The sequence below is a fragment of the Hippocampus bargibanti genome, linkage group LG13, assembly GCF_051943395.1.
Source record: "Hippocampus bargibanti isolate YZ-2025 linkage group LG13, ASM5194339v1, whole genome shotgun sequence".
NCBI lineage: Eukaryota > Metazoa > Chordata > Actinopteri > Syngnathiformes > Syngnathidae > Hippocampus > Hippocampus bargibanti.
In genome coordinates this window covers 16,886,050-16,912,390 of record NC_142746.1, presented here as the reverse complement: position 1 = coordinate 16,912,390, position 26,341 = coordinate 16,886,050, and the positions used below count along the sequence as shown (strand labels likewise).

At 39.5% G+C, this 26,341-nt stretch overlaps 3 protein-coding genes across 10 annotated transcripts in view; 1 reads left to right on the top strand and 2 right to left on the bottom strand.

Moving 5' to 3' along the window:
- Nucleotides 1-456: 456 nt before the first annotated feature.
- Nucleotides 457-21,732, bottom strand: klc1b (kinesin light chain 1b). Of its 6 annotated transcripts, none has more exons than XM_089012684.1 (16): nucleotides 21,602-21,732; nucleotides 15,793-16,063; nucleotides 15,374-15,604; nucleotides 14,713-14,785; nucleotides 14,383-14,611; nucleotides 14,211-14,298; nucleotides 13,724-13,825; nucleotides 13,223-13,396; nucleotides 12,692-12,791; nucleotides 11,828-11,880; nucleotides 11,511-11,578; nucleotides 10,570-10,678; nucleotides 9,799-9,951; nucleotides 1,821-1,945; nucleotides 1,678-1,735; nucleotides 457-1,560 (listed from the first exon to the last, which is right to left on the bottom strand). In XM_089012684.1, the coding sequence occupies exons 2-16, from the start codon at nucleotides 16,042-16,044 to the stop codon at nucleotides 1,480-1,482; spliced, it is 1,896 nt and encodes a 631-aa protein (XP_088868810.1). In that variant the 5' UTR covers nucleotides 16,045-16,063; nucleotides 21,602-21,732; the 3' UTR covers nucleotides 457-1,479. The 6 variants fall into 6 exon arrangements, with proteins under 6 accessions (XP_088868810.1, XP_088868809.1, XP_088868813.1 ...); XM_089012683.1 differs by lacking the exon at nucleotides 21,602-21,732 and adding an exon at nucleotides 20,023-20,159; XM_089012687.1 differs by lacking the exon at nucleotides 21,602-21,732 and adding an exon at nucleotides 20,023-20,159 and having other exon boundaries at nucleotides 9,826-9,951.
- On the top strand, nucleotides 20,706-22,677 carry mrpl2 (mitochondrial ribosomal protein L2). 2 transcript variants are annotated; one of them, XM_089012690.1, is made up of 8 exons: nucleotides 20,706-20,782; nucleotides 21,092-21,171; nucleotides 21,251-21,428; nucleotides 21,621-21,762; nucleotides 21,840-21,955; nucleotides 22,029-22,139; nucleotides 22,265-22,338; nucleotides 22,398-22,677. In XM_089012690.1, the coding sequence occupies exons 2-8, from the start codon at nucleotides 21,100-21,102 to the stop codon at nucleotides 22,611-22,613; spliced, it is 909 nt and encodes a 302-aa protein (XP_088868816.1). In that variant the 5' UTR covers nucleotides 20,706-20,782; nucleotides 21,092-21,099; the 3' UTR covers nucleotides 22,614-22,677. The 2 variants fall into 2 exon arrangements, with proteins under 2 accessions (XP_088868816.1, XP_088868817.1); XM_089012691.1 differs by having other exon boundaries at nucleotides 20,767-20,907.
- Nucleotides 22,668-26,341, bottom strand: part of LOC148889537 (phosphofurin acidic cluster sorting protein 2-like) — a 37,294-nt gene continuing 33,620 nt past the window's right edge. For both annotated transcript variants that reach the window (XM_089012682.1, XM_089012681.1), the window contains one exon: nucleotides 22,668-25,763. In XM_089012682.1, the coding sequence (XP_088868808.1) occupies nucleotides 25,648-25,763 (116 nt within the window). In that variant the 3' untranslated portion in view covers nucleotides 22,668-25,647. The remainder of the gene's footprint in view (nucleotides 25,764-26,341) is intronic.

Below are 26,341 nucleotides of genomic sequence, written 5' to 3'. Positions count from 1 at the left end.
ACTTCCCAAATACGTCATCAAATTATTAATTGTATTCTGAAATGAGCGTGCCAATATTTTTTTTCCAATAATTGATGCGCTTATATTTTATTTCTTGCTACAACTTCCGGTACAGCTCCTTGAAAAACGAAACAACACTGCCACCTGCTGGCTATGTACTTTGGAAGTTGGCGATGTAGCCGAAGTTTACCTCAAAGTGGGAGATTCAAACACAGAACGTCTTGACTGAGGCCGATTTCATCACCATTCGCTTCCTGCAGTGCCACGTCATGTTAGTATGTAATTTATGCATCTGTATGCAGAGCACTGGTAATATTGTTCTTCTTTTCCTTTCGGCTTTTCCCCTCAGGGTTCAACACAGCCGCATTGTTATTGTTTATATTTTATTAGTTTTTGCATTGGTCCCATTTGTTCACAACACAATAGAACATGATGTTCATGAAAAAAAAACATGAATGAAACAATGAGAACTTTTATTTGGAATCAATTCACAATTTGAACATCTTCACTTGGTCGGAAGCAATTGACGAAAGGTGTGTAACTGTCCTATTCCTGTGTCCCCTAATGAGAAAACAATTATCTAGCATTCCAGTTCTTTTGAATCACTTTGTTTAAAATATAGTAGACGAGCATTTGAACATTGTGCAAATTTACGACAGTCACATTACAGCAATCTAAACATGTGTCACATCCTCATCAGTGTAAACAATTTCAAGTTGGAGTTGTTCACCCTTACATAACATAAAATAGCATGGCACATGATATCATTCAATGAAGGGGCACAGTTACCAAATTCCCAACTTTACAGACCCTTTTCGTGTTTAAGATTTGTTTTTTTAAGCGGGTGTTGACACAGATGTTTTTCATAGCCGACGATTTCTATGAGTTTCCTTGTTCATGTTGTGAACACACACATCTCTCAAAACTAAAAGACAATGAATGATAGCAGCCTATTTCACTTCGAAATGTCATTCCATTCTGTGGTCTGCGAGTCACACGATGACACGAAGGTATTCATTCACCTTGCACCTCAAAGCTTTTTGAGCCCACTGCCAATTCTCAATCGGCAAACTGAGAAGTGCAGTTTCAACAATAATCAAATCTACAAGATATAATTTCAAAAATCAATTTACACAAAATCGATTTACATAGCTCATTTCTACATTGAGATGACTAAAACTAAATTTAGGATTACTTTTCATGGCGAATGAAAAGGATAATCAGCACTGTTTAAAAAAAAAAACAAAAGAAAAAAGGAAGAAAAGGATCATGGTGTCATATTTTTTTAACACCAATAAAAGTGCACAATGATGATGCGGAATCAAAATGGTGGCAACGTTTGTACTACAACAAAGGAAGTCAGGCACCGTTTCACAAGAATCCATTTGCATTCAGATAGGTGAAAGGATGCTAGTGTTATGAAGAAACATCTTTGGGTCTATCATTGGCAGGTCAAAAAGGTCCACTTCGAATTCCAGCTCAGTTTCCAGAGTACAGATTCATGGTGCTGGAGCTCAGGCCTCGGCTCACCTTCAAATTACTGTTTCCTCGAGTCTGAGACTGAGATGTAAATTTTGTGAAGTACATTGTTTTGACTTTTTATTGCAAGCAAATATCTGGCATGCATGTCCAACCCAATTGCCAGCAAAAAAACAATTAAAAAAAGTGGTTCCTCACCTGGAATAACTCATCACCCGTCTTGTTCAGGTAGTTCAATGAAGCAGCTCGCTTCATGCTGGCAAGCAGAGCGAAAGACGTTACGTCACGCCAATGAACTTCAAAAGGTAATCCCTTCTTTTCTTGGTTTTTGCCGTTCTTACTTGGTGCTACGAGGTTCAGGCGGTCCGTTGCCTTGCAGTTTTTTAACCAACAGCTCGCTGCTACGACGCAGGACGTCTCGGAGTTTGCCCAGAGAGCCACTGCGCTGTAGTGTTCCGCTGCCGTCCTGCACACACACTCTCATCAAGCCATTTGATCGCAATGAAAAACACAACCTTATATCACACTCAACAAGTAAGCAGACAATTGAAAACAATATTTGATCATTCCTTTCTGACTATGTAAACATGAACTGATTATATTATACACGTTTAGCAAGTGCAAAAAGATTCAAACTTATCGCCATTCAAGTGAGACGTGAATTTATTTGTCCGTGTTATTGGTTCTGGTGGTTCTGGTTTAAGCTTCCTAACCAACAGGGGGAGATAGATGTATGTACAGTCAAACCTCGGTTTTCAAACGTCTCGGTTCTCATCCCATTCAGTTTTCAACCAAAAATGTCATATTTTTTATGCCCCAACCAAAATTTGGTTCTCAACCAAACTGAGTGCATCTGAATGCACCACTCGACTACCCTGCGCTTCCTTATACGTCACTTCCTTATGTCACATCTTCCTCATTGTCTCATTGTGACCGACACATTAATATTGTTTTATTTTTGCGAAAATGCTAACATATTTGGTTAAGATCTCCTGAATAGTATGATTTTAAAGCAAGCAGAGGATTGTTTGAAAAGTTAGTGTGCCCTGTGATTGCCCAAAGACAGCTGGGATAGGTGCCAACACGCCCCGTGGCAGAAAGATAGAGATTTTTATGTTAATGTTAAAAATTGGTGAAAATAAGTTTGTTTTTATAGAATTTTCCACATGACCTGCTCTATTATTAAGTTTTTATCCGGTTTATGCGATGAAATAGTTAAAAAGTTGTTTTCTAGACTTTGAATGGATTAAGATTTTTTACATTGATTTTAATAGAAAGTGCTGTTTCGGTTTTCGAACAAATCGGTTTTCGAACAGGTTTCTGAAACGGATTATGGTAGAAAACCGAGGTATCACTGTATTTTATTTTGAGAGCCATCTTGTCGTTTAAAATTGAAAAAGTAAACACTTCAGTATTTGGGTTGTTTTTTTTTTTCTTGCTAATATTAATTTTACATTAAACAAAGTCATTATTCGCTTAGAGAACTCATAGACAATAATAGACAAATACAGTATATGAATAATCTTAATCCAAAAGGAGTATTTGGGCCACTGAGAAAATAGGAACAAACAAAATACACCATGAATAAAAAAGGTATAAAATGGTGGCAAACACTGTAGTAATCTTACTGCAGGAAATGAAATTCTCAAATACAGTAAAGTCTCGTTATATCGATATTCAAGGGAGTCCGAAAAAATATCGATATAACCGGGACTATCGATATATCCGACCCTGTTTGCATGTAATTTTCTCCGTGCGTGCATAGAAATAGTATCGATATAACCGGGACTATCGATATATCCGATATCGATATAACGAGACTTTACTGTAAACGTAATATGATACTCTCGTCCATAACAAAATGGAGAAAAGTGTAGGCCAGAGTCAAATCTGGCATATTTACATTCTAGAATCTTCTATCCACAAGGCATTTATGACTTTATTCTATTCATTTTTTCCCTCTTCACGATTGTATCAAAAAGCCTGCTTTTTCCCCCATTGAGCTATGTATGGTGCAGTAACAATTGTGGCACATGAACATTGTTTGCAACAAGTGACCTCACTAGTGAACAGAAAAAAAAACGGAATCGTTCCAAAAAAAGTATTTTGATTGTGAAACATTGGTGGCTCAAAATTAGTTTCATACAAAAAAGCCATAGTTCACAGATGGAAAAAAAACTTTATTTGAGATGCCAACAAGTATTGCGGCAACCATATTCACAACGCATATTAGTAAATATGATGCAATTCTACTACTAGTTCTACTAGATGTAATGTAATGTGAACACTATATTGGGAAAAATGAAGTCGCACTATAGCTATATGTCAAGAGTAGACAGTTCAATAAATAAGCATTCCACTAACACATTGTTGATATTGTTGTGACTCACAAGGTCAATTCTATAGCTGAGAATAAAAGCAGAGGTATAGATGCGCGTTGAAAAGGAATGAAGAATCAAGGCAAGTAGAAGCCTGAAAAGCCAGCGAATGAATGCATCACAAACACAGCCAACAATGACACTTCCAAGGTGTTAAAAAGGTCATCGTACATTCACTTTGTGAAAGGTGAATAACTGTTGTGGGCGTTGAGCTTATGAAAGAATGAAAATGCTTTTCACCCAAGTGGCAAGGTTATACTGTGACTGTACACCGAAAATGCACTCGTCAAACACGACTGCGAGTCACGGCTCCCACTTGAATAAGAACAATAAGTAAAGGCAATAACGCTTGAGACCACAACATCTGATTCTCATCTCTCATCTTATTGGTCTCTGGTGAAACAAAGTAGAAAATCATGCTGCTTTTTTTTCTCTTTTGCAAATCTGTGTTATCACACAAAAAAAGAGTGCAAAGAGCAAGGACACAGATGACAGAAAAAGCAAACTGCACAATGAATTACCATGGCAACAGCTTGATTTGATCTGACAAATGTGTTGTCAGAATCGGATACAGACAACTGATTTATTTAAATACTGCTGCTTTACTATGCAGCCCAAAAAACGCATAAAAATGTAAATTATAAAAAAATCACATAAAGCTTTTTTAAATCGCTGTGACAAGAAAGACTCCCTTTTTCATCTGGTCGATTCAGATACAGATATTTTGATACAACGTAAAATGACATCGTACCATAAACATAGGCATTTTGAGATTAGGGCATAACATTAAATCCCCAAATGCCAGCAATATAAAAAGATAATGTTGCTTAGATGAGCACTTTTGACAACTTTAAATAATGTCTGATGCAGAATAGATAACAGGTTATTTAAGAATTGAAGATGAATTCAGTCAGTATTCACATCAGAAGTTTCAAGTGTGAATTTCGATTTGCTTTGTTCGGAAGTGGAAAAATCCACAAATTTGCCATTTCAGCGTGAATAGAATGTGAAAAATTAGATCCAAACGAATGAGTTGAATTGATTTATGGCAAGGTGAGTGCCGCGTAAGCTCAAAGATGGGATACACCCCGTCACATCAATTGCAAGCTTGAAGTTGGCTACAGGGCTAAGTGTATTGGGTGCATGCACTTAGCAGGAGTGTCAATCATTCAATAAGCAAGAAGTGCTGACAGCGACGGTAACATGGAGGTTATCATCCTTTAAACGTGGGGGAAGAGTCAACCCCAAACAATGAACCGTTAGCATTTGCTTGTAATATTTTACTGTTCTGCTTACATGTTGTCAGTGGCGGTTGTGAATTTGTTAAGGTGCAATTTGAGATGTTTTTTGTGTACTTTCTATGTAAAAATTCAGTTCTAATGAAGTTGCGACAGCGTATTGAATATAAAAAAAATACATATATATATAAACCCCGTTCAATCTATTTATAATTAAATGCCCTACAAAGTCAATACAGTATATGATTTTTGTTAATTGTGGATGTTGTGTCCTCTAAAGAGAAAACTAATATTCACCCTACTATGGATGCAATGTTCAAAAGCCAGCATCTGTGGTGGTATGGGCCTCATGGAACATGTGCTGCCATACAATCAATGTCTTTTTCATGGAAGCTGGTGCTTATTTTTGGCAAGTTTATCCAAAAACCACATTGGGCCAGTTTACAGGAGAGTGGCTTCATAATAATAGAGTTTGGGCCCTAGATTGGCCTGCCTGCAGTCCAGACCCGTCTTCCATTGAAAGTGTGTGGCACATTATTAACTCATTCACTGCCATCCCCGAATTTATTCAGGAATTTAAAATATGACGTGGAGTACCATTACCGAATTTGTTCAGGTTGTTTGTTCTTGCGGGGAATGCCGATAAAGCGCTGGTGAGATTTCTGGCAATGTTTTTTTTTCTTTTCCACTAGGGGGCAGCATTTGCCTTTTATCCAGCCGCCCCCACTTGCACCATATGTTACTCCAGACCTATTTAACCTAGGAATTAACTCCTTTTTTTGATGAAAGAAGAGAGTCTAAGGTTTTTAACGCTGTATTGAATGTTTGTGTAGTCCTAAAACTCAATATTCTGTGGGTCCTGGAATTTGAGTGACAGTGGCAAAAACCTTGGCAGTGGAGCAGACACATTTTTTTATAGCTGGCAGTGAATGAGTTAAGCATAAAAAAACAAGAGATTTCATTCCATCTATAAAGCTTCAACATTGAGTGTCCTCGTGTCTCCGAAGTTTATTGAATGTTATTTTGGAACATGTTGCAGCCATAACATTCGAAGTGAATGTTAGACACAATAAAGTTTAATTTGAACATGAAATATTTTGTCTTTATAGGGTATTCAATGAAATATAGGTTGAACAAGGTTTTGCAAAGTGTTGTTTTTAAATGTTTAGCACAGCGCCTTCCTCCTGATAAATTGCTGGCATAACAAGCTGTGAACATTGTTAAGCACGTCATCACAACTTCATTGAGTTTGTACACACAACCACATTGGATTTGTATCACCTAAAATCAACATGGCAAAAAAATGCCTATCTGCGGTGAACCGGAATTGAGTATTTCGATCTGAAATGTAAAGTTTATCATCTTATTCTCACGCTTGATGTGTGTAACATACATGCAAGGAAATTGAGGGAAAGAAAATCAAGGGTGGGAAGCTAAGTTTACGCACGCACGCACGCAACGGTTGTTCTCAATGAGGAAAGTTGCCAACAGGAGGTTAGTAGAAGGAAAAGGTAATGCCAGAAAGAGAGATGAAAAACCAGGAGGGACGAAGATGAGAAGACCAAACGTCCCTGCAGCTTTCGGTCGGACAGCGGGCTGATGTGACAGCTGAGGAAGGGGGAAGAGGGGCTTTCTCTGCTGGGGAGGGGGGGCACACCGGAGAGGAGCGACAACACATATCCTTTAGCTACTGGTTGAGGGAGGGAGAGGGGGATGGAGGAATAATCTTGATGGCTTAGGCCTGATAAGAGAGAAAAAGAGAAAGAGACAAAAATGGCACATGTTGTAAGACGGCCAGCTCTGGGATGGCCTTCTTTCGTCACATCACTTGTTCCATTCTACGCATGACAATCTAACAAGTAGGCCTGGTTTTGTTGTACCCAGTTAATTATTATACAAAGCAAAATGCGCTCTCAGGATTTTACAATGGAACCTCCCAAGATGAATGCAGATGAAGTTGTGCAATTTGGAGTTGAACCATTTTGATAAAGGGGGTCTGGAGTTGCCATAAAATCTGGATATTGTCTTGTTATATTGCCTGAAGTTTAATCTAGTGGGACTTCACCTCAACGAACAGCTCAGAGGATTAATTCTACTTGTGTAGCCTATTTTTGTGACCGCCAGAAGTGACATCGAAACGGCACAAAGGGGCTGTCCTGCATCTTTGCAAAACGGGCTAAATCGACAACAGCAATCATCAAAATCAGAGTCCACAATTAACGTATAAAAAGTCCTTTTTTTATGCAGCTTCTTTTGGTGACGGGAATCACATCTTGAGGCTGAAACAGTATTGTCATCTTATTCACCATCCACCATCCAAGTCTGTGAGCAAGTTTTGTAAAGCAGTTAACTTATTTTATTTGTTTTATGACTGTTAAGAATGCTAAAGCATGACATTTTTACATTGGTAGCGCAATACATTTTTGAAAGTGTGTAATATTACCACTTTTAAAGTAAGGTCTGGCAAATCCCTCCCCATTTTTTATTTGCATTAGTTATAAATAGTAACATAAAATATTATCTGTAAATTTAATGCTTATGGACTGTGAACAAGAGACTAAAGACAATACTTCAGTGTCCATTATTTCCTTCAAATTGTTTTGTAATTTATATAACCTAGCGGAATTGAGGTGTTCAAGTTAAGAGGTTCCACTGTATCCGTGGGGAATTACCTCCTCAATATGTTGTAGCGGTATTTGCAAAACTTGTGCAAGTGTAATATCTTACATTTACATAATTTGAACAAAAAACAAATTCAAACAAGTATTTTGTGTCCAGGTCCCCTGATTTTAGACACTGCGACTCAGAGTGGATGTTTGCCATCACTGTGACTCAGCTATTTTTCATTGCTTTCTGAGTAGCACGGTCTGAATTTGGCAGTGCTTATGTGCTGCAGAGATGTGCCATTCGCAAGCATCAACACTGAAATGGACACACTCAAACACGAGTGTGCATTGACTAAAGATTGAATAGACGAATCCACATTTTCAATCCCAATCCTTTACTTTCAACAACAATACACAAAAAAGCACCTTGGCACATACCAACCCTGCCTTGTTCAAAGAGAGACATCAAGGGAGAGTACAATCCACTCAATGTAGAGAAACATATTGATTGACAGGCTGATTGGTTGTCATGGCAATAGTAACCAAGAAGGTTAGTGATACAAGAAAAAGACAACATGCAAAGAGACGGGAAGCATTTTGCAGAAAGCATGACGAGACACGAGATAAAAAAATCAAGACAAAAACTTTGACTGGCATCTGACCACCCTTCTAGTGTGGGACCTCAGCACAAACATGAAACAGTGTATTTCACAACATCAGGAAATTTTTAATGTGATACTCCTAATAAATGTGTCATCATCACCCAGTGAGTGTACGTTGACAAAGGTTCGCTGTCAAGAATTTGCTCACCAGATATGCTAGCCTGATAGTTTGCTTTGCTGATCATGTAAACCAAGATTTGGAAATGAACAGGCAAACTAACTGTGTCTAATGAGTCCCGAGAAATGAAATACAAACAAGACATCAGGTTTTGTATTGTGAATCGTACTGTATGACAGATCAGGCCCTCAGCTACCCTCCGCATACCATCAAATGTGAAATAAAACATTGCGGCATTGCAACTGCATTCTAACCTGTGTCGAGAAGCACATACAGGAGAACAACTCACACTCACATTCACGCAAGTGTTACCACAGAATGCCATCTTCTCTTTATGTAAAGTAACTCACTCATAGAAGCAGACATCATGTTAATATGGCACCCACGTGAGAGCACACAGTCCATGAGTGTGCATGTTTAGGGGTTAAGTCCATTGACTGGAATGGTTGCATGCATGTTTAAGTTGGCCGGAGCAGTGAAGTAAAGGGGCTGCAGTGTGTGAGAAGCACAGGCTCAGTCAAGGCACATCGACTCGCAGTCATGTAAAATTTAGCACAGGGTTTCTTCGAACTAGGACACGCATCTCTTAATAGTACAAATGACTGCACTGAATGTTGGGAAATGAATAATGATACATTTAATAATGTTCAGCAAAAGGTCTGACACATGAATCTCAGTCGGTATTTTAAAGATGGATGAAGGTAACTTGCAGATTAAATGCACACATTTTAGTGCACTGAGCAGCTGTAAATTATATTTCTCAATTCATATAATGGTCATGAAATTTCTGTATGTACAGTAATTGCTTTTTTAAGTTTTAATTTCTACGTGAATCTCAGGACAATAGGTTGCCAAGGTGCGAAAGTGTGAGCCTGTGCCATCTTTTTATGTTGACTCTAATGCAGAAACAATGGCAACAAAATAACAATTAAAACAAGACATCGGCAAGCAACGAAAAGCACCACGAAAATATAAGTCAGATACGTCGTTAAATCGGACATGTCGCCATGCCAAGACACTCAATCAGCTTTATCTTTCAACCAAAACATTTTCATGGAAACCCCTTATAGGAAGGACAAGGCAAAAGGTAGCTTGTACAAACAATGTTCCCTGCATATGTCCAGTCCAAATCAGAACAGATTGTCTTATATAGTATTGTCGGTAATTGATGGCAATTCCAGAATGTTTCTAAGTGGTAAAATAGTTACAAAAATGTGATGTACAAGCCAACGCTCACTTTAATCGGATCAATTTGTCTTGTACTTCCAATGAGGGCTACTTGCTTGTAAAATTTGATTTAGGTGGATCTGTACTCACCCCGTTCCACTCCACGCCCATACTCACTTCCTCGCCAGCTTCAGAGCCACTCTCGTACTTAACGCTGCTCAAGCTCTCCCTGCTCCTTCGCCTGTCGCCATCCGCTTCTTTCAGGATCTCGACCATGCGCGTCTGGTGGATTGGGTCAATGCCCTGATGGGAAGACAACGCAGAAGAAAAATAAAACATAATTGCAAAAGCCAAATGTAAACGTGAGGAAGATGGATTGATGATTGAAAGTGCGTAGTTGTGTTGAATTATTTAAAGGGTCTGCATCATGAAAAAGCAACTTTTTGAGGCCTTGTTGGAATACAAATTCCTCACCAAGAACATACAAGTGGTGTTTTCTTCCATTCAACAAACCCCAAAGCAAACGTGTTCATTGTTGGATTAAGGAGCTGCCCCCAGGTAATGGAAACAGCCACCAAAATAATGTATATTTCAAAAGAAATTAAATCACATGTGGACCAGATAATACATAATCATGGAGGGAAGCTGAAAAAATGATGACACAGAGCCTATCGTGGATCATGTGACTTAAAAGTCAGGAAGAAATATTTTCTATGGCTGTAAAATAATAGAAATGTTCAAGGAGAAAAGGGGAAGCTCTGTGGCGGCCGCCCATCACTTACTGTGTTGCTCTGGATCCAAAGCAATGTTGTGCGAGGGAGGAAAAAATAGAATGAGATCGACTCACATCATAACATTCTGCAAGTGATAAGATGTTTCATGTGCATGCATATTCCATATTGTTTCAAAAATATGATTAACCTGCTTGCGGGACCTCACAGCGCACTCCTCCAAGGTTTCAGCAGCTTCAAGCTTGCCCTGACGACGGTATAGAGCTCCGAGGTTCCTCAGTGTTGTGTTCACGGTGGGGCTGTGGATGCAAGATACAGGCAGATCCCATGCTTAAAAACATAGCAAAAAAACTCATTGGTGAAACGATATTTCTAGGTTTTCTGATTTGGATAGAAAAATGTGACAAATTCAAATAATGTCAGGTGATCAACACATTTAAGGATGTGTTGCCCTATTGGAAATGCCCCAATTTGTTCCAAGATTGGGATCTGATAATTGCTCATGTATGGGTGATACATTAGATCGCACAAGTTATGCTGCATTCCAAAAAACTGGGGCGTGAGTGATGCTTAATTCTGACTTGGAAAAACGCACTGGAGTTTTTTTGCTCAAGGGCAAATCCACATTCCATGAATTGCCAATGAAAAAGGCACCAGATATTAAACACTGACAATGCCAATCTTAAATGAAAAACCAAATGTGTAAACTATATTTAATATAGATAATAAGAATTTAAAAAATGTATGTCTCACAATGAAGACATTACCAATTTTCAGCTGCAAAGTTATGAAAGGAAAAAGTAGAAGAACAAAAAGTATATGATCTGTTTTTATTAATCCAGATGTAATCACGTATCAAAAGTACCAATCTGCACAAAGGCCTTATGTAAATTGAATGTCACTTAAGAAGTATATATTTGTTAGGAGTTGTTTTTGATTTACTTTAAACTAAAGTGCTCAGGGCAAAAAAAAATCAACGTGTGATATTTCCAGTCTTCAATTTGGGAATGCGGTGGTACATTATACATACCAAAACAGATGTATTATGACATTTCTCAATTTGTAAAAATGTGTCTTTTAACCGTTTAACTCTGCAGAATTCAAAGGTCTTTGAAACAGCAATTGTCTCACCTGTTGACTTTACAGGCTTTGTACCATCCTCCATACTCTCCATAGGGCGTGTTGTCCCTGTGCTTGCCCTGGAAGTAAAAGAAAAAAGGCAACTGAGAAGGGGAGTGGTATAAACCAGACCAACAGGATTTTTCTTTTTTACATATGACTTGCCCGAAGGCTCTTTATGCTGAGTCTAAGGTTTACACCAAGAGACTGGATCACTTCCCAGGATCTGAACCGACCTTTCCATTTTCCTGTTGTTTTAGAAATGTGCAGTTGCTTTTTTTATGTACTACTCCTAAATATCACATGTGGTATTACATGGCAACTCTCACCTTGCTCATCTCCTCCCTTTCCTCTGCGTGCATCCAGATAGGCTTGTTTTCAGCTGCAGAAACAAACACGGGAAAGGTTCGAAAAACTGCGCACCCCCACACAAACAGTATCTCTTGAGGCTTTGCTAAGTGCGTGATCAACTATTCATGATGTATTCAAGAAGCTGAGAGCAGCCTATTGCCCTTCAATCAGTGCTATCAATCTGCGTTTTTGTAATCATCTTGGGTGCAAAAGTAAATTTTCTGCTTTTAAATAAAAAAAAAAATGCTGAAAATATTAAAGAGGATATAATAGAGATGTAGATACATGGACACTTTTTGCAGGCATATATGTAATTAAACGTGATAAACTATGTGGAAAACCAACTGTCGCTGAATAATGCTGATGTTGCACTTTTTTTTTAAATAAAAATCTGCGAAAACTTGTGGGTTACTCTTCAAATATGAACCTATCAGAGGAATTTGCTAAAGATAGTTGACAAGTCTCTTATTTCTGATCAAAGAACACCTTATCTCACAGGGGCTGAAGCACCATGTCCAGTTGGAACTAAAAGAGAATGCAATTGCCAGATTTCAGACCAACAAACTCTTTATTTCTCCAAAAGCTCTTTGTAAGGAGTCTTTCAGTCCTTTGAATGATGAAGGCAGGCAGCCTGCTTAGAACATCGTCCACTTTTTAACCATCTGTCCAGCACTCCTCACTGGTGTGAGATAAATAGTAAGTAGAACATGAAACAATAGTGAAAGCTACAAAACAAACAACTCTAAAGGGTAATACAAAGTAAACTCAATGCCTGTTTGTATTTTAATGTCAGTATTCATCTCCGTTCTCAAAATGTCTTCATGTCACCTACAAGACCTTACCATCAACAGATCCAAACTCTTTCTCATGGGCGCGAGTCAGAATTTCTTTGTACAGAATCTCAGCCTCCTTGTACTTTCCCTGTTTGAGAAAGCATGACGCCTAGAGAAGAGAGCGAGCAAAAATTACGTTTAGAGTTGCATCACATGACTCACAAAATAAAATAAACCTCTGCAATAGAGAAGAAATGATCTTATCCTGCCAAGTCCTTTTATTTTCAGTCTCGCAATCACAGCGTCTTGTAGCAATAAAGGGAGCAGGTCAGCTGACCAAATGCTACTGGCTCGTGTGCAATACAGAGGGGCTAACTAGATCTTCCAAAGTGCTTCTCTTCACGAGTCTCATTGCAAACACAAACATCAGCTTTGACATTTACCTAAGCCTCAGAACTACAATAAAGTGTACTCCCAAAATATTTGAAGATACTAAATAGTTTATATTCACAGCCTCCTCTATCATAAAGGACAACACAAGACCATATCTCCATTTAGGTATTCACTGCAGTTCACAGACTTTGTGGTGCATCGACTCACCAGGTTGTTCTTGGTTTTGGCCACATTGGGATCATCGGGCCCAAGTCTACATTCGTAGATCTCCAGAGCACGACAGTAGTAGTATTCCACTTCCTCATACTTGCCTTGATTCTGACACAGCAGAGCCAAATTATTCAGCTGTTTGGCAACATCTGGATGGTCTTTCCCCAGGACCTGATGGAAGCCATACAGGGTTTTCTCAAAAATTAGTTGAGTCCGGCCTATTACTTCTATTTGCATTTATTCTTCTGTTACTGACGCTAATCATTAACCTGAGATGTTTTGATTCACAGTGAAAGCTTTGCTGATCACCTGAACAGAACTTAAATATTGTCCCATCAGATTCCTTTTTCAGTTTCATGCCATCATTTTTCTCAATTCAACCAGTGACGTTGCAAAAGGACAATTAAAAAAGAGGCACTCTCTTGTTAATGTTCACTGTCTTAGCCTTGAGGTCAGCTCTCAACAACAGTGTTGTGAAAGCCAGGAATGCAACCTTACCTTCTCTCTGATCTCTAAAGCCCTCTTGCACAGAGGTTCAGCCTCCTTATACTTTCCCCTCTTTCCATACAGCACAGCCAGGTTGTTCAACGTTGCAGCAACCTGCACAACACATAAAAAGACTATAGCAAATGAAATATACCATTTTGGTCAGAACATAAGCCCTTTGGCAAATTACTATTTTTTTCTGGGGGTAAATGATTTAAACCAGCTTAACGTGTGTCATTATGCACCAGGATCATTCATTTACTTTAGATATTTTTTTTCTCTGGCTTTGCTTGATTTACATTAAGTTTAAGGAGAGAAAAAGTCAGACGCCAAAGCTCGAGTAGACATACAAAAAATCTAGATTGTACATCCTGAGGCAATACGACAGTAAATAAAAGGTGTAGGTGCAGCAATTACATCCTCGTCATGTGTCTGAGCAACTCTGAACAAATACAAAATGAACATTAGCATGTCAACTTTGAGACTTTGGAATTCTTACAGCAGGGTGGTCTTTCCCCAGGGTTTTTTCTCGGATAGAAAGAGCATCGTTGAGAAGATGAGCGGCCTCTTTGTATTTATTTTGATCCCTGGGTGATCAAGATTAAGATAGTTGACAACCACACTCTAATAGCTTTAGGAAATTATCTGAAGTCATGTATGTCATTTCTCACCTATAAACCAAAGCCAAGATGTTAAGCATAGTAGCTACATCGGGATGATCATGTCCAGACGTTTTCTCCAGATCCTCCAAAGCTTGCTTACAAAGAGGCACAGCGACCTCGTACCTGCCCTGAGAAGCATACTGGATAACCAGGTTGTGTAGTGTTCTCAGACGAGCTGGGATCTCATAACCGCCCTGTTGGGCTGCAGCCACTGCTGCGCTGTTGTGTTGATGTTGCACTGTGGGGCAAAAATGCAACACAAACATGAGTGGGGAAAAAAAAATCAGTCATATGATCTGAAAATATAATGTCGTCTGTGCTACGTGCCGATAATCTTACCATGTTCCTCTTCATCATTGGGAAAGAGATCATCCAGAGAGTCTTTAGGGGTTTCTCTGTCCTTTTCCTCCTGCTGAGACATATTAAAAAAAAATATATCCAAACATAGAAAGTCACATTTAAACAGTGGGATTAATAATTATACATTCCAGTGATATAATTATCGGTGAACTTTGAATTTAAAACCAAGGCCAATGTGAAATCGTGATTTTTGGTGTAATGTAAAAAAATGCATCTGAATGCACTGAATTTGGGAATGGTTATTTTGCACTTTAAAGAGTATCATTTCACATACTTCATTTGTTTTTTTCCTCTGGCCTTTCAATGTTTTTTATTCTATTTTATTCAAATGCAGTATATTCTTGTATTTGAGGTTGAATTTATGTAACTCAACTATATGGAATAAATGGGCCACATTCTCTCATACCTAATGTTCTTTGTTTGAATATTATCATTGATCAAGTCTATTGTTCTGTTTTATACAATTTTTTCCCCAAAAAGCATGTAACATTTCTGCATATATCATACCAGATCACTGGTGTCAGTACTCGAGGCTACAATAATGGTATCGGATCACCAGTGAAAAATTGTATCTGGACACCCCTGAAAAGATGTCTGAAAAGATGTAAACTTAATACTGCAAGACCTGATCGGTACTTACAGAGGGGGAAACATCCTCATCATATTTCTTAAGCTGGTTCATAAACTCCAGATGTTTTTTCTCTTCCTCGAGTTGAGCGACACTCTGCTCGCTCTTTTGCAGCTTCTGCTGGGTGTTGGCTAGCTCATCCCGCAGCCACTGATTCTCCTGGCAAAGCCGCCTCACCTGCGCACGTAGCTTCTGTTTCTCAGACTCCACCGCATTGAGGTGGTTAGACAGAGCCATCATCACCTCGGTGAAAATAAGATCAAGGATGGTTGGCACTGAATTTAACTCGACAATAAGTGCAACAATAAGAACAGTGTGAATAAAATTTCTCTTTTCGGTTGAAGAAGCAGAAATACCCAAAATACAAAGAGCGCAATGAGCTGGTTCAACACACATCCAATCCATTTTACTGACAATTATTCACCAATTACCTGTGCTTCACCAAGACCCAGCTCAATCATCTCCACTGACTTGCGCAGCAGATTGGACTTCTCATGCACTAGGTTGGCCTCTTCGTCCTTTTTCAGGCACTTTATGGTCTCCAAGAGACTGTGGAGAATGGAATTGTGCTCATTCTTGAGGGCTTCCAAACCCTGGATTACCAGTTTGGTGTTGGAAATGATCTCCTCTTGAGAGAGCTTTTCCAGTTTCTCTTCCCGGGCATACACCATGGTGGACATCATGAAAAGTGCTCAGGAAAACCTGTAAAAAATATAGAAAGTGAAAGAGGATATTACATAAGTAATAAGTCAAAAGGAGCGAGAGAAGCGAGTCTGAACTATTATTGCTTGGCAGTGTGAAGACCTGGCCAACATGAAGGCAACTTGCTCATGCGGTGAAGCAATCACACTGACAGCCCAGATAGGGGAATGCTTTATTGCTTGGGAAACATTGAGTATGTATTTGACTACCAGATTTTAGAGACAAAAGTGGCCTCTACAAGTGCATTTTTGGTGACCCTTGTCACCTCACCAAAACAACACAGCTAAAATAGTATGCTGTAATAAATCAACGTTACAGCACTTATCCTGGACAACCATAGCTGTGTGAAACCCTGTTTTTTTTTCAGTCAATTAAGCTGTAGTATACCACCGTGGAGTTCAGAGTAGCATTGGTGGGAAGAGAAATTGGCATTTCTTCTTGGGTAGCCCTCCCATGGTGCTTGCTGGCGATCCATGGCGATAACTCGATCATTAATGCCTCGAGATTCCCCCGGAAGAGCTCGAAGAACGTACTCATGAGAGGGAAGTATGGGCTTCCCGGTTAAAGCTGCTAGCTACCCCAGCGACCAAATCCCAGATAAGCGGTAGAAAATGAATGAAGCCAAGCCTCGTCCTGGCTGAGATGACAGCATTCTAGGGCGTTTTAGAGAACAGAGAGCCATTCGGTGAGCCAATGGAACAAGCTACTTTTTCAGTCTGACGACTCATTGAGACACATCAATCGAAGGCTAAATGCAAAAAGCAGCCACGCCTTTCCAGCTGAGATCCAGGCAACTGTGAGCAAATGTACACAAGGTCTTTCAGCATCCTTGAAGATAAAAAGGAGAGATGAAACTGCTTTGGGGGATTATACTCTAGCCCTAACTTAGTGGGCCAGTTCAGGATCTAATTGCTCTCCCATTTTTGTTGTTTGAATAAAAGCATAGCAATCAATACAATGAGAAGACATGGGAGGGGACAGTGTGGTGGTGGTAGTCATCCAATGTCCCGTTACTTGGAAAGTGGAAAACGTTGGCATGAAATAATAGATTTTTTTTCTCTTTATTCTCAGGTTCATTGACCTGCTTAGACTAATCTCCTGAAGAATTCATTATGCCTTCTCTATGGCTGGAAAGATCACTGTATTTCTTGAATAATTTCCAGGGTAGATTAGTTTGTTTGGTTTTGTGATACCTCAATGCCAGGAGAACCTCCAAAGTGAACGTGCAACAATTTGGAGCTCAACCAATATTTTCCGTGGAGTACATGCCTCAAAAGTCAAATGAGAACTTGACCGTTAAACAAAAACCACAGTGACAGTCCACAAGAACTCAATAAAATAAGCAACTAAATGTTGTATTATGTGTGATTAAAGGATAGCGGCGTTGGGAAATCCTATTGTCAGGGATAAAGTCCAATAAATACATGGAACCAAACTAAAAGAGCATATCCATGTTGTTACAATGTTTTTACCAACTGCCAAGATGACACCGCAGGGTGGCAAAAAGTTCACGTTTCTCTTTAATCCTAACTAAATTGCCAGTTTGCAATGGAAAGAAGTTGCTTCTTTTTAAGTGAACTGCATTATGGTGCTAAAACATTTTCTAATCACCACTCACTGCTAAATATAAAGATTCAGATAGTTTCAAATTTTATAGCTTCACAACACATAATATAACATGTCCATATGCGGCATATGAACAGATGTTGGAGATCATTTCACTAGCAGATGGCTTTGTAATGACGTTAGAATCTCTAATGTGTTGACATGGAAAAAAAAACACTGATGGAAAGCAACAGAACAATTGATAATGTTGGTTCTTGCCGGGTTCTCTAAAGACAAGCCTCCAAGGCAACTGCGGTCAAAGCAAGTTAAAAAGTACATAAAGGAACCAGTTGTTGAGCCGCTGATGACTATCGTGCAACAACTTGCAACTAGGACACTAACCTGTTGATGTTGCAGATTAGAACCTTATGAGTCTGGCATGGAAAATAATAAAGACTCGTCTTCCAGCAACAGTGTGGCATGCGAAGAACACACAGCACTCATCTTTTGAGAAACAACAAAAGATACCGTGCCTGTGAAATGGGTTCATACAAATGTAGGCGACATCGTGTGTGGGAGAGAGAATTAGAGGGAAAGAGAGAAAGGCGGTATAGGGGGAAAAAAGGATCCTGGTGTCTGTAGGATGAGTGTGACCTTCCTGCTGCGTCATCGCAACAACCGGCATCAGCGAAGGGCATACATACAAAGATAGCCCCGCCTAATACGAGAAGCACAACAGCGCAGAGGAGAAAGATCGAATGGAAGAAGGGAGCCGTGGGGATGTGCTCCTCTGCACACAGGGGAATAACAGTAATGAAGAGAGAGCGGGAGAGGCTCCATGAACAGTTTGAAGACAATAAAGGATGGCCTCCCTAACTAGCAGGTCTGGGATTATTTAGAGGGGAAAAAAATCAAACTATAACTCCACCTCCACAATTTCATGTGTAATTTTTTTAAAGACTCTTATCCAATCCGTTGTTTAACAAGCAAGCAATAAAATTAATGGTACCAGATTAATTAGATAATATGTTTCGTTTACAAAGCTTTGTCTAATGCTGCAATAAACACATGAATGTTGAATAACGGTAACATTTCAAGAAACAATTGCTCAATATTATCTATGTGGTATTTGTTCGGCAGCAACCTAAAAAAAGCTTCCATAGATCATAGAACCATGTCGTTTAAGACAATGCTGTTTGTTCATTAATAATAAAAACAACCGATCAGTGAAGTCTATAATTGTTACACTTTATCATGTAGGTCAGAGGGCTGTTTTTACACACAAGATGACTCTCTCAAGTTAGTCAATGAATGATCAAAGGTCACAACATATTGCCAGTATTATAACACCTCCAGTCTGAGCCATCACACTCATAAGATCCAGTAAACAAAAGAAGCACTTTTACCCTTTGTAAACTATACAATATGGATTTGTCTGTATGAGAATTGTGATGCATTGCTCATTTTGAAACCAGGGCATCAGCAAAATGCAGCTTGTGATAGAAACTAAAATCATGATGCCTTCACTGTGATCGAGTCAGCATTACATCTCCAGATCCTATTACGTTGTTCTACCTGACCGGATGCCATCTTTCACCAGTTTCTGGCAAGTATCCACATCTGCATGACTAGTAGACAAAGACACATGGTGGAGGGTGTGACAAGCAGACATGAGAGAAAGCGAGGATGTGCCACAGACACATACATACATTTATATAAATAGGCAGTACACCAACATAGAGACACATATATACATACATGCACACACATATAGACACACGTGTGTATGTGTGTAGATAGATAGATAGCGAGATCTTTTCCTTTCGGCTTTTCCCTTCAAGGGGTCGCCAGAGCAAATCAGTGTCATCCATCTTTAAATCCCAGAATATTTGGTGATACCATTTAAACAAATGACAATGACACATATTTTCAAGCCAAAGAAGCTAGGATTTTCTAAATTTTCAGATACGATTGCAGCACATGTAATCGCTCAATTATTCATTCATTTACCTGAAATTATGTTACAGCTATTACGTTCCACTGAACGCTACATCAGGCAGAAACAAAATATCATGAATCCGCTCATTATGTTCTTGTCGCGTTGTACTCCACCATGATGTAATTTATAATTTTGAAGGACAACGTTCCCAAATACGTATTAGGACAGATTCGAGGAGATGTTTTCACTAATGTTAAGAGTAAAGCTTTAAATTGCGGTTCCGCAGCTCTGTCGTCAGTGGCTGTTTAGCTCGTCGAGCCTGTTAGCATCACCACTCCCTGTTTGTTGCGGGCTCGGTGCGTTTACATTTCCAAGGCGGTTGCATACGAGTACAGTTGTAAAAATGGAACCCATACGGATACTTATACGGTGCTTTCATTAATTTCATTAGAGATAAAACGCAGAATTCCCTTACCGACTGCCAGATTCTTCGGCTAGTCCAGCCCCTTTAAAACCAAAATGTCTTCAAAACCGCACAGATTTCCCATCAGCCTTTGCGGCGAAGTATCTTATTGACGTAATGTTTTGTTTTTGTTCTTGTTCGTGGATGAATAGGGCGTTTTAACTGCATGTTGCTTTTATCTGTATGAATAAAACGAAAAGTGTGTCTCAGAAGAGTTATGTTAATTGAAATACGATACTGAATTCACCATGAATTAAAAAACAGCCAACAAAATTGCCACCTGGTGGTCACAGTTAATCGTTTTGTATTCATGTTGCTATCATTCATATTACTAAAATTTTGGTAATAAAAAACTAAAAGCCCCCCCCCCCCCCTAGGAGACAGATTAATTGAATCAGCTATTTTCTTTCTCTAGTTCTTTTTTCCCCTTTTCTTATTCTCTTTTTTATCTTTTCACCCTATCTCTCCGTGTGCGTACACATGTAGACACATTCTGAATTTAAACGTCATTTTGTCGTGTGAAAGGAAAACAAACACCCGATCACACGCATTGTCGAAGGAGTATAAATATGTTACTACTGTACTTCGATGAAACAAGTACTCGCAGTACCTCGGGTTATGGATAATTCTTTGTGAATATATAATGCCAACAAAGACAAAAAATCCGATCAACACATGACGAATGAGCTGTTCGAGAAATACGTCATCATCACGCGACACGCCAGCTACGTAGGACGCCAGGAAGAAAACTCATGAACTGAATCGCACAGAGGTATGATTTCTGTTGACGAGCGATGTTGTTCACAAAATAGTAACTTTTTACTTACATATTAATTGCATACGACCCCGTTTAAATGTATTCATCTCTTCAACCTTGATAAGGAGCCACGCACAATGGTAAATCAAACACGAAGGTTAAGCGTGGCAATTTTTTTTTTAATTTATATTTCCCTGATATATGTGTGAAGCTACGGTGTTGGAGATACTTACCAGCAGAAAATGTGTTAAAATACTCTTTGAGGTAATACAGAAATTTCAGAGGGAGTAAACATCTAACTGTGCATTTCTAAATCACACCCAGTTCTTGTAATGGCGGTTTCTTGTTTGAGTCGAGCCCTGTCTTACCTCACCATCTCTCAGCCTGCCTTGCTGCGCTCTCAGGTAAACATTTTATATCACAATGCACACATTACACATTACAAGAAGTTAATATGTATTTTCCCCTCTCCTGGGTTGACAGGCCAAACTGGGAATCGGGGCATGTCTACCTTGGTTATCGCCTGTATCCGGCGCAGCGTCATGCCGGGGCTTCCTCACCACAACCTCTCTGGAGCAGAACAGTACGAGGTGGAAGCAAAGGGAGAAGTATACAATTCGACCGATTGGGATGAAAAAGACAGGAGGAAGAGATCATACAGGTTAAAAGTGTGTGTGTGTGCGAGCATAAATAACATTTTGAGTTGCCTATCTTTTAGCCATGGATTTCTGTCTCCTCCCTCATCCCCAAAACATGGATGTCAGGTTATAAAGAAAAAAGGAATTGGCTAGGGATGTTTGTCTTTTCCAGTGTTTACAATAATTGTAATGATACCTGTATTGGTGCTCCTTAGGTAGAATCCGAGTACATGGCATTGGCGGAGGCCACAAACAAAGGTATCGCTGGATTGACTTCCAACGCCTGCGCTATGAGAAACACGGAGAAGGGAAGCCCTTTGATGAGAAGGTAGTCCAAGTACGATATGACCCGTGCAGGTGATCTATTTTTGCTTTTCAGCATGTCAAATAAATGTTGATGGCTGTCTTCATCTTGTCTCTTGTGGTCTTTCCAGGTCAGCTGACATCGCCCTGGTGGCTGGGGGAAACCGTAAAAGATGGATCATCGCAACAGAGAACATGCAGGCTGGAGATATGATTAAAACATCACCCATCATTGGACGCATGGCAGGTATGGGGGTTTAGGCACTAAACTGGTTAATTGACCAAAGTTCAGTTTTTACATAAGGACTGATGTTTTACAGTGTCGGCAAATGAGGGTGACGCCTACCCACTGGGAGCGCTTCCTGTGGGCACACTAGTTAATAATCTGGAGATACAACCGGGGAAAGGATCAGAGTATATCCGCGCAGCAGGTAAATGTTTGCAATGATAATAAACATGGGTATCCGTCACTATCAATTCAGTGAAAAAAAAGTTGTTTCATATCTTTTAAGTAGTCTCCCAACCAGACTTTTTCACACATGTAATTCTTTATCAGGGACAAGTGGCCTTCTCCTGCGTAAAATCAATGGTACAGCCATTGTTCAACTTCCGTCAAAGCAGCAGGTTCAGGTGAGTTTACAAATTTGACAAGTAGCAATGTCATTGTGACAACAAACACATCCACACAGGTACTGGAGACTTGCATGGTCACAGTGGGACGCGTTTCCAATGTGGACCACAACAAAAGGATCATCGGTAAAGCCGGTCGCAACCGTTGGCTTGGCATCCGCCCATCGAGTGGCCTCTGGCAGAGGAAAGGAGGCTGGGCCGGACGCAAGATTAAACCGCTGCCGCCTATGAAGAGTTATGTCAACCTGCCCTCCATCGCAGCTCGCTCAATATGAACACATGCATGGAAGAAAAAAAGGCTTTGCTTGTACAGAAGATTAAAAATTTTATTAAACACAACTGCTTGTGAGAGCATTGAAAGAAAAAAAATATATATAAAAATCCAAAACATATATACAACTATAGTAAAACATGCAGAGTAACCCATATTTTTTTTAGTGGTAAATTTAAAAATACTGTCACGTCGTTTAAAATAGGGTTTGTGCAAAGACACAGGGTGGCATCTGAAGTGACGGGACCAATGAGATGGCACCGCTGTTTTCTTCCCTGTTGCATCACTATTAGATTTACAGTGGCAAAAGAGCACAGCCTCTCAATGGTCCCGCCTTTTAAAACACCCCCATGCTACGGCAAGATTTAGAGCAAAGCTGGACTTTAGGTCTAATACATCAGAACACACTTGACACTTAAAGGACAACCGACATCACCTTTTTGTTTCCAAACTGACATCAGAAAAACGTTTTATAGCATCTAAAATACCCAAAACACGCAGTATATTTTTAGTCAAATGCAAAACACTAATAAAAATGACTTAAAGTGTCAAAAATCTGCAAAAAAAAATGAACCCGGAAGTGGCCAGTTTCAGAAGGTTCGGCCCCCTTGTTTGTGGCGTCACCCCAAGACGTCTTGCCTTGCTGGAGAATCAAAACAATGGCTTCAGATTCTGAGAATATGCTTTCTTGTTACTCATTCAGTTATGAATATGATTCAAATAGTTCTGAAGAGGAAAGCATACATGTTTGCAATCAATTAAAGATGCCATTTTGATGCAATAGGGGGGGAAATGTAGCACTAAAAAGAGGCAGAAAATGGCGACAAAACTCCGTGTAAGGAATTAATCAGCCCGTTTCCACAGGCTGATGAATTCCTTACATGGCACTTTGTCACCCTCTTCTGCCTATTTTCGGTGCAACACGAAGTTGTCGGACCAAACAAGTACAGCAAAATGCATCGATGTGATGGAAGGACTGCTACAATGTGTCCTTTTTTTTCGGTCAGGGGCGTTCCTTCAGTGACGTAGGGTGAGGACTCGTCACCAACTCAAAAACAAGACTTCCGGAATATTCAGCCTGAGTCTTAAAACGTAAAATATAGCTATATGCGGTGGAATCTTTGTAAAATACGCTCAGTGGAGGTCATTTGAAGCCATTTTACAAATTATGGACACAACTTGTCCGGAGACGTCGGTTGTCCTTTAAGTCCATTGACTGTTTGAAATCACTTGATAGTTGTGCTCACAAAACTCAGCCCTGCTTAACAGCCCAAGTTCTATGATACACTGTATTACCTAAGGGTCATTTTGGTGGTGGCGTTGGGTTCAGGGTGGTGGTAGATACAACTAAGTACCAAGCCGTCCTAATTTGTGGATTGTTGTGTCTCAAACTACATAAAAAAGTGCATTACAAACACAGGGAAACGTTGGAGAAATTAAAGTTATAGTATTGCATTGAACGGAACGAGATGTGGAAACATACTGAAGTTGGCTTTTTTTGTTAAGAAAGGAAGATAAGCATTTGTGCTTTCAATTTAGTTGGAATGGGCGATTTGCAAATCATAATAATACATGGTGTACATGTATTTATTTACAATACTTAAAAAAAAAACTCTAGAAAAAAGCATTGACACAGAAAGCCGTTTTGGCTGTAGGATTCCCTTTGTGAAGGTTCACGTAACAATCTGTCGGAGTACCATTGAACGTAGAGCACGCCTATTCACACTCACATACACACACAGGCAGTGATTTGGACATCTGACAAGACTCCATTGACGTTTCATTGTAATTACATTAGACTCAGTGGTAATATTAAAGCAGGTTTCCAATCACACCAAGTGTTAAGGAGACTTTTGTCAACCAGCCAACATCAGAGTGCGCAACCAACCAATTAGAATGTTTTTATATTTGTCTAACGACAGCCACAGTGACGCTGTATATAAAACGTGGTTACGTACGTATATATCTTTTGACTGACATATAACACTTGGTTACTTCCAACAATTAAGTAATGCCAATAATGATTTTTTTACCACATATGCGTCACGTAGGCGTTTCACTTCAAGCAGGCCGAAAGCACTGGGGACAGAAGAGAAAAAAAATAATGAATATCGTTTTGGCACATCAATGCACATTTGGATTAGCCACCGGCTGCTAAATTATTTGGGGTCTGTCTATTAGACACCAAAACATCATTATCAGTGCAAATGCTGTTCACTCAAAAAAGGCAGAAAAACATCACCGGGTAAATTACACTACAAAACACATCAGGGGTTTAAAAAAAAGGAAATTTGGCATTCAGCTGTTGGGGATGTGGTTGTTTTTGTCTCATGATACCCTGTATACACGTGATTGTGTCAAGTCTTAAGGACTGGGATTACTTGAATTTTTGAGTGATATAAAAACATGTGCATTAGTTAATTATAGCCACCTTCAGAATACTAAAATTTGTTGCTTTGAAATACACTGAATCTAATCCCTGTGGGTTATTTTCTGTAAAAATTTTAAGAAAGCAAAAGAATGAAGAAGAAAAGCAAAAGAATGTTTCGGTGAAGATTCACAGCAATATTCCTATGACTAACACAGCCTTAAAAATCTCACACATGCCACTACACATCACCATCGCACATCTCCATTTTCTATACAGTAACAATACATGTAGGATTTCACAGAAATAATAACATGTTAACGAAAACCAAAGTGCAAACATAGCTGCCATTGTTGAAAAGTGGCAAATTGTTAAACGAGTTAAAGGACCTCCAAGGCGGGAGCTCAACTCTTACAAAATTGTACTTGTTCTTTTTGTAGTGTGTAAAAATAAAAAAATTAAAAGAAAGAAAGGAAAGCAACATCAACAACACCGGAAGGACAACATGAAGGTATGTATTGAACATAAAACACTTGGATTTGAAGTCAGTAAGATTTCCACAGGAAAACTATTACTGCCGTCGGCTTTTCCCTCAAATTCGGTGGTGTCTCCGGGTGAGACAAGTGCAGCGCAGAAGAGTCTGGCGTTTCCAAGCGGACGGCTTCTGAGGTCACACGGGTTTGGTGTAACCAAAGATTCCCACTGGAAAGTGCTTAACATGAGTTGGCCACTGTGCGGCAAGTTGGAAAAACTTGACGTCGTTCCACTCTACTCCATCGATGGTGACTGTGAGAGATGAAAGAGGGAAAATTCATAATAATACATTTCATTTCTAAGCGCCTTTCATAACTCTCAAGGTCACTTTACAGTCACAGGATAAGTTTTTCTATGGGTGACCAGCGACAGCCACACACGCCAGCGTTCACTCAACCCGGAAATAACTCAAATACATAGAAAGCTAGCTAATATATAGCTGATAGCTAGACAGCTAGCCAAATAGATAGTTAATAGCTAGCTAGACAGATAATAGATAGCAAATAGAAAGCTAGCTAATACATAGCTAATAGCCAGCCAGCCAAATAGCTAGCTAATAGCTAGCTAGACAGCCAATATATAGCCAGCTAGACAGATAATAGAGAGCTAGCTAGGTAGCTAGCCAGACAGCAAATAGCTTGCTAGATATCCAGCTAGCTAGACAGGTTGAGCAGCGGCAGCCACACGCGGTACCGTTCACTCAACCCGGAAGTAACTCAAAGACATCGAAAGTTAGCTAATATATAGCTAATAGCTAGCCAGATAGACAACTAATAGACAGCAAATGAGTGAAAGAGCAGAGTCATCCGCGGATATTGAATGAGACTCAG